Here is an 8,330-nt window from a genome sequence, read left to right as displayed (position 1 = left end):
CCCAAACACAGGGAGCTCTGTGTAAACACACAAATCCCAAACTCAGGGAGCTCAGGAAACACTCAACCCCAAACTCGGGTAGCTCTGTGTTAACACACAATCCCAATTTTAGGGAGCTCTGTGTAAACACTCAATCCTAAACTCAGGGAGCCGTGTAAACGCTCAATCCCAAACTCAGGGAACTCTGCGTAAACACTCAATCCCAAACTCAGAAAGCTCTGTGTAAACACTCAATCCCAAACTCAGGGAGCTCTGTGAAAACACACAATCCCAACATTAGGGAGCTCTGTGTAAACACTCAATCCCAAACTCAGGGAGCTGTGTAAACGCTCAATCCCAAACTCAGGAAGCTCTGTGTAAACACTCAATCCCAAAGTCTGGGAGCTCTGTGTAAACACTCAATCCCAAACTCAGGGTGCTGTGTAAACGCTCAGTCCCGAACTCAGGAAGCTCTGTGTAAACACTCAATCCCAACGTCTGGGAGCTCTGTGTAAACACTCAATCCCAAACTCAGGGTGCTGTGTAAACGCTCAGTCCCGAACTCAGGGAGCTCTGTGTAAACACTTAATCCCAAACTCAGGGAGCTCTGTGTAAACGCTCAATCCCAAACTCAGGAAGCTCTGTGTAAACACTCAATCCCAAACTGAGGGAGCTCTGTGTAAACACACAATCCCAAATTTAGGAAGCTCTGTGTAAACACAAATCCCAAATTTAGGGAACTCTGCGTAAACACTCAATCCCAAACTCAGGGAGCTCAGGAAACACTCAATCCTAAACTCAGGGAGCTCTGTGTAAACACTCAATCCTAAACTCAGGGAGCTCTGTGTAAACACTCCATCCCAAACTCAGGGAGCTCTGTGTAAGCACTCAATCCCAAACTCAGGGAGCTCTGTGTAAACACTCAATCCTAAACTGAGGGAGCTCTGTGTAAACACTCAATCCCAAACTCAGGGTGATCTGTAAACACTTAATCCCAAACTCAGGAAGCTCTGTGTTAACACTCAATCCCATACTCAGGGAGCTGTGTAAATTAGATTAGATTACTTACAGTGTGGAAACAGGCCCTTCGGCCCAACAAGTCCACACCGACCCGCCGAAGCGCAACCCACCCATACCCCTACATTTACCCCTTTAACCTAACACTACGGGCAATTTAGCATGGCCAATTCACCTGACCCGCACATCTTTGTGACTGTGGGAGGAAACCGGAGCACCCGGAGGAAACCCACGCAGACACGGGGAGAATGTGCAAACTCCACACAGTCAGTCGCCTGAGTCAGGAAATGAACCCGGGTCTCTGGCGCTGTGAGGCAGCAGTGCTGACCACTGTGCCACTGTGCCACCGTGCCGCCCACGAATGCTCAGTCCCAAACTCAGGGAACTCTGTTAAAACACTCAATCCCAAATTTAGGGAGCTCTGTGTAAACTCAAAATCCCAAATTTAGGGAACTCTGCGTAAACACTCAATCCCAAACTGAGGGTGATCTGTAAACACTTAATCCCAAACTCAGGATGCTCTGTGTAAACACTCAATCCCAAACTCAGGGAGCTGTGTAAATGCTCAATCCCAAACTCAGGGAGCTGTGTAAACACTCAGTCCCAAACTCGGGGAGCTCTGTGTAAGCACTCAATCCCAAACTCAGGGAGCTCTGTGTAAGCACTCAATCCCAAACTCAGGGAGCTGTGTAAACACTCAATCCTAAACTGAGGGAGCTGTGTAAACACACAATCCCAAACTCAGGGAGCTCTGTGTAAACACTCAATCCGAAAACTCAGGGAGCTGTGTAAACACTCAATCCCAAACTCAGGAAGCTCTGTGTTAACACTCAATCCCAAACTCAGGGAGCTGTGTAAATGCTCAATCCCAAACTCAGGGAACTCTGTTAAAACACTCAATCCCAAATTTAGGGAGCTCTGTGTAAACTCAAAATCCCAAATTTAGGGAACTCTGCGTAAACACTCAATCCCAAACTGAGGGTGATCTGTAAACACTTAATCCCAAACTCAGGAAGCTCTGTGTAAACACTCAATCCCAAACTCAGGGTGCTGTGTAAATGCTCAATCCCAAACTCAGGGAGCTCTGTGTAAACACGCAATCCCAAACTCAGGGAGCTCTGTGAAAACACTCAATCCCAAATTTAGGGAGCTCTGTATAAACACTCAATCCCAAACTCGGGGAGCTGTGTGTGAACACACGATCCCAAACTCATTGAGCTCAGGAAACACTCAATCCCAAATTTAGGGAACTCTGTGTAAACACTCAATCCCAAACTCAGGGAGCTCTGTGTAAACACTCAATCCCAAACTCAGGGAGCTCTGTGTAATCACTCAATCCCAAACTCAGGGAGCTCTGTGTAAACACACGATCCCAAACTCAGGGAGCTCAGGAAACACTCAATCCCAAACTCAGGGAGCTGTGTAAACACTCAATCCCAAACTCAGGGAGCTCTGTGTAAACACTCAATCCCAAACTCAGGGAGCTCTGTACTGTAGCACAGTCCACTTCGTCCATGTCCTCTCCACTGAATAACCTGCATTTGCGGCACTGAATCGCTTTGAATTTCCCTTTCCCTTTTGATTCAGGAAGAAGGCCATGCTGGTGGACAACGTTCTTGCTCTGACTGGAGGCATTCTCATGGGCTTGTCTCGGTACTGCCAATCCTACGAGATGTTAATCCTAGGTCGGTTCGTGATTGGAGCTTATTGTGGTGAGGTCCTCTCAGAATTCTGTGTTTGGTTTCCCCTGCACCCCTGTCGCCTCCTCACACAGGCTTTACAAGCCCCGTTCTTGATAGGTTAATCCCATTAGTTACAAGGTTCTTTTATCCGGCAGGTATCTCCTCCGGTTTAGTTCCGATGTACGTGGGAGAAATTTCGCCCACGAGACTACGAGGGACACTGGGAACGTTACACCAATTGGCCATTGTGTCAGGCATCCTTATCGCTCAAGTAAGGCATGGGAAGCATACGATTCAAGGCAGAAACCCGGCAGATGCTGGCAATCTGACAGCAACACTGAGCATGCTGGAGAAACTCAACAGGCCTGTGGAGAGAGAAACAGAGTCAGTGCTTCGCAGCCAGTATGACTTTGTCAGAACTAAGACGTGGGTTGGAAAATGATTTCTTTTACACCTCTAGCAAAAGTGGAGGAGGGGAGAGTGGAACACGTGGTGTGGAGATCCAGTGTAAAAGGAAAATTTTGTCACTTGTGGTGGGTCAGAAATAGAGATGTAAAATTCATGTTTGGAAGCGGGGGGCAATGCATCCTCTCTATTGAGTGAGAAGGAAACAAGGCCAGGCGGCACTGGGGGTGGAAGGTGAAAGATAGATGTCATGTAGTCAGACATTCACGTTGTGGAATGCACAGCTGAGTCTGAGAAGTTGGAACAGAGCATAAAGCAATTGAAACAAAATGGCGATAAAGAATGTAACTAGATTGGAGGAAGAACAGAGAAGGTTGTCTGGATTAGTACCAGAGATGAGGGTCTTCCCTCATGCAAAGCAGTTTAGATTTGATTCCCTACAGTATGGAAACAGGCCCTTCGGGCTAACAAGTCCACACCGAACCTCCGAAGAGTAACCCACCCAGACCCATTCCCCTACCCTGCATTTACCCCTGACTAAATGTATCTACCACGATGGGCAATTTAGCATGGCCAACTCACATAACCTGCACATCTTTGGACTGTTGGAGGAAACCCACGCAGACACAGGGAGAATGTGCAAACTCCACACAGACAGTCACCCAAGGCTGGAATTGAACCTGGGTCCCTGGTACTGTGAGACAGCAGTGCTAACCACTGAGCCACCAATTAGACCTAAACTCTGTGGAGTTTAGAAAGCTGAGAGGAGATCTTATTGAGGTGTACAAGATGCTGAAGAGGATTGACAAATTTGGTGTTGAGAAGATGGTTCATCATGTGGCCCAGTCTCGTACAGAAGGTCATAGCATTCGGATAAGGGGTAGCAGAGATGACGAGCAATTACAGCTGCCAAAGGGTCATGGATCTCTGGAATTGTAGTGCAGTGGATGTGGGACATTGAGTAAATTTAAGCAGGAGACAGATTTTTAATTACTTACAGGTGGAAGGGTGATGGAGCTTGGGCAGGAAAGTGTAGTTGAGTCCAGGATTAGATCAGCCATGACTGAATTGAGTGGTGGAACAGGCTCAATCCTGAAGGGCCTCGTCCTGTTCCAAGTTCTGGCATCAGTGGGAACTGAGGCCTTGTTCCTAGAGTTTGTGTTGTCCTTTATTGGATCGTTGCCATAGGCCTAGGATGGACATGTTAACATGGGAGCAAAATGGTGTAGTGACAGAGCAAGCAACTGGGAAGTCAGGGTCAATGCGATGGACGAGTGAAGGTATTCTGCAAAGCAGTCAGAGTCTGAGTGTGGTCTCTCCGATGTAAAGGAGAGTGCATTGTTAGAAGCTTGCTTGCATTTAGCTCAGTTGGCTGCATTGCTGGTTTACAGAGCAGTGGGATGCCAACAGCATGGGTTCAATTCCCATTAGTGCTTTGTGGTTACCATGGAGGGCTCAAATTCTTGCTTTGCCTGAGGTCTGGTGGCCCTCAGGTTAAATCACCACCAGGTTGTTTCTCTCTAATGAGAGAGCAGCCTTTGTGGCCTGGTAAGACTATGGTGACACAACGACAACATTTGAGAGTGACTTTGACAATGGACCTTCCTCCTGTCTGTCAGCATTCCCTTCCTCCATGTTGTAGCGATGTAAATAAAGCGTTTTGCAACACCTCTCTGAATCCTCTGAAGAGGACTCTTACCAGACTCAAAACATTAACTCCATTTCTCTCTCCACGGATACTGCTGGACCTGTCAAGTTCCTCCAGCATTCTCTGGGTTCATTTACGGGGAAGCCTGGGGCTGAGCAGGGAAACTGTGTGCAAAGGGAACAGGACACACCAAACTGATTCCTGATATGGCTGGAACTGACTTGCGAGGAAAGACTGGATCCATTAGGACTCTACTCACTGGAATGCAAAAGAATGAGGGGGGAATGTCACAGAGACTGATAAAATTCGAACAGGACAAGGCTTGGAAAATGCAGGAAAGAAGTTCCCTTGATGGCAGGAAGCAGAAGGTAATAGTGGAAGGATGCTTGTCAGACTGGAATGCCTCATGGGTCGGAGCTGGGCCCATTGCTGTTTGTTATCGATATCAATGTTTTGGATGAGAACGTACAAGGGCATCATTAGCAAGTTTACTGATGACACTAAAATAGGCAGATTCATGGACAGTGAGGAAGGTTGTCAGAAATTGCAGCAGGATCAGCTGGGGAGGTGGGCCGAGAAATGGCAAACAGAGTTTAATATTGATAACTGTGAGATCTTGCCTTTTGGAAAGTCAAATCAAGGGAGGGGTTTCATGGTGAATGGTAGGGCCTTAAGGAGTGTAGTGGGACAGAGAGACCTTGGAGTTCAGGTGCACGGTTCTCCAAAAGTGGAGTCCCAGGTAGACAGGGCAGGGAAGAAGGCCTTGGACACACTGACCTTCATCAGCCAGGGCATTGTGTATAGAAATTGGGAAGTTATGTTGCAGTTATACAGGATGTTGGTGAGGCCGCACTGGGAGTATTGTGTTCAGTTTTGGTCACCTTGTTATAGGAAGGATGTTATTATTAAACTGAAAAGAGTGCAGAAGAAATTCGCAAGGATGTTGCCAGGGCTCAAGTGTCTGAGTTTAGATTAGATTATTTACAGTGTGGAAACAGGCCCTTCGGCCCAACAAGTCCACACCGACCCGCCGAAGCGCAACCCACCCATACATTTACCCCTTACCTAACACTACGGGCAGTTTAGCATGGCCAATTCACCTGCACATCTTTGTGACTGTGGGAGGAAACCGGAGCACCCGGAGGAAACCCACGCAGACACGGGGAGAACGTGCAAACTCCACACAGTCAGTCGCCTGAGTCGGGAATTGAACCCGGGTCTCTGACGCTGTGAGGCAGCAGTGCTAACCACTGTGCCACCGTGCCACCCATAAAGTTATAGGGAGGGGTTGGATAAGCTAGGATTTTTTTTCTTTAGAGTGTAGGGGACTGAGGAGGGGATCTTATAGAGGTGTATAAGCTCATGAGAAGCATGGATAGGGTGAATGCAATCAGTCCTTTCCAATCAGTATTGGGGAATCGAAGACTAGAGGGCATCAGTTTAAGGTTAGAGGGGAAAGAATAAAAGGAAACCTGAGGGTTAACATTTTTACGCAGAGGGTGGCACGCATATGGAATGAGCTGGCAGCGGAAGTGGTTGAGGCGGGTACATGAACAACATTTAAAAGGCATTTGAGCAAATACATGGACAGGAAAGGATTAGAAAGGTATGGGCCAAGTGCAGGGAAATGGGGTTAGCGTGGATGAACGTTTTAGTCGGGATTGACCAATTTGGACCAAAGGGCCTGTCTCCTTGCCGTCAGACTCTTTGAATATATTTCTGATTATCTCTGACCAGGGAGTCCAGAACCAGGGCCAAAGGATATGGGCTAAGCCATTGAGGACTGAGATGAGGAGAGATGTCTTCACCCTGAGAGTAGTGAGCCTGTGGAATTCTCTCCTACGGAAAGTGATTGAGACCAAAGCATTCAATGTTTTCAAGAAGGAATTAGATATAGTTTAGTTCTTAGGGCTAGAGGGACCAAAGGGTGAAGGGGAGAAAGCAAGAATAGGGTACTGATCAGCAACGATCATATTGAATGGGGGAGCAAACTCAAAGGTCTGAAATCGCCTACTACTGCTGCTATTTTCAATGGGACACCCATGTACAAAGAACAGGGCTAATGTGTATACAACATGCGATAGATGTTTAACACTTGAGTACGTTTAACACAAGGTTGGTGAGTTGAAATAAATGGATTCAGATAGAGAGAGAGCGTAGCAACTTGTTGTCATGGAAACGGGCCTACTAGCAGCCCTGGCTTAAAGCCTAATGGACAAGTTTCCCTTGTGTATCTTGTTCAGATCTTCGGCCTGGATGTCATCCTGGGGACAGATGAACTTTGGCCCCTGCTGCTGGCTGTGACAGTGTTCCCCGCCGTTCTGCAGGCCATGCTCCTGCCACTGTGCCCGGAGAGTCCGCGCTACCTCTACATCGTCCGCAACCAAGAGGGCAAGGCCAAAAAGTGTGAGTGATCTATGGCCTCCCAGGAGGCCTCCCTTCTGTCATGCCCCCCAACCATCGCCACACCACCCTCTGATGGGCTTGCATGTCCATGGCATCTCCACTGGGTGTCCATCATGACACTGTTGACTCTTAACTGCTTTCAGGGCAATTAGGGACAGGAAATAAATCCTGGGCCTACCCACACCATGTGAATAAATAAAATAAACCCCTTCCCAGCCAATAGCTATTTTGTGTGTGGCATAGTCACCATTGAAATAAGGGGAATGCAGCAGTCATTTACGCACAGCAAGATCCCACCAGCAGTGATGGTTTTTGAACGATGCTGGTTAAGGGATCAGTATCAGGGCTAGGACCCGAGGGCTACTTTTTCAGGAGTGACTGTGGGAACCTAAGTCCATCTGAAATGGTGTACAAGTTACCCAGTTTAACATCTCAGCAAGCGGTCAGTACGTCCGACAGTGCAGCCCTCACTTGGTATCACTCGGGAACGTGTTGGACTGAGACCTTATGCTGAAATCTCCAGAGTGAGATTTGAACCCACTTCCCTCCGATTCAAGAACGTTTGAAGTCCACTAAACATGCCCAAAAAAGAAGACGACAAAATGGTTTCCTTTCTCTTACATCTGCCCTGTCCCTTGCAGGTTTGAGAGTGTTGACAGGGAGACAGGATGTTACTAAATCACTGATGGAGATGAAGGAAGAAAAGAGGAAAATGGACATGGAGCCCAAGGTTACCATAGCTCAGCTGTTCAAGGTGGCGTCGTATCGCCAACCAATCTTCATCGCAATTGTTCTTCAGCTCTCCCAGCAACTGTCCGGGATCAATGCCGTAAGTGTGACCGCCCCAACTTGACAAAGTTTGGCATCAAATGCTGCAAATTCCAGCCTCATAGCCTCAACTGTGTTGTATTTGGGACCTGGCTGAGCTTTGTTACCATGACAACAGGGACGCGATCCAAGAACAGCTGAACTCCGATCGATGACCCAACACTCGGCCAATCAGGGAGTCTCGACATTGTGTCTTAATCATAGAGGGCGGGAGCTTGGGGGAGGGGGAGAAAGAGAGAGAGAGAGCCTTGCAAGAGTAGGGAGCCCTGGGAGAGAGAGGGAGTCTGGAGGGAGAGAGAGACTCTGATGGAGAGAGAGGAAATCTGGCAGAGAGAGAGGAGCGTGGAGGGAGAGAGTCTGGGGGG

At 48.0% G+C, this 8,330-nt stretch overlaps 1 protein-coding gene across 1 annotated transcript; it reads left to right on the top strand.

The window, feature by feature from the left end:
* Positions 1 to 2,583: 2,583 nt before the first annotated feature.
* Positions 2,584 to 7,990, top strand: LOC122546276 (solute carrier family 2, facilitated glucose transporter member 1-like; the record flags this gene model as incomplete). Its single annotated transcript, XM_043685049.1, has 4 exons — positions 2,584 to 2,708; positions 2,834 to 2,949; positions 6,975 to 7,137; positions 7,779 to 7,990. Coding segments are annotated over 4 exons (616 nt in total), but the record flags the coding sequence as incomplete, so codon positions are not given.
* Between the last annotated feature and the right edge of the window lie 340 nt (positions 7,991 to 8,330).

This window comes from Chiloscyllium plagiosum, unplaced genomic scaffold (genome assembly GCF_004010195.1).
Source record: "Chiloscyllium plagiosum isolate BGI_BamShark_2017 unplaced genomic scaffold, ASM401019v2 scaf_55815, whole genome shotgun sequence".
NCBI lineage: Eukaryota > Metazoa > Chordata > Chondrichthyes > Orectolobiformes > Hemiscylliidae > Chiloscyllium > Chiloscyllium plagiosum.
This window is presented reverse-complemented; position numbering and strand designations above follow the sequence as displayed.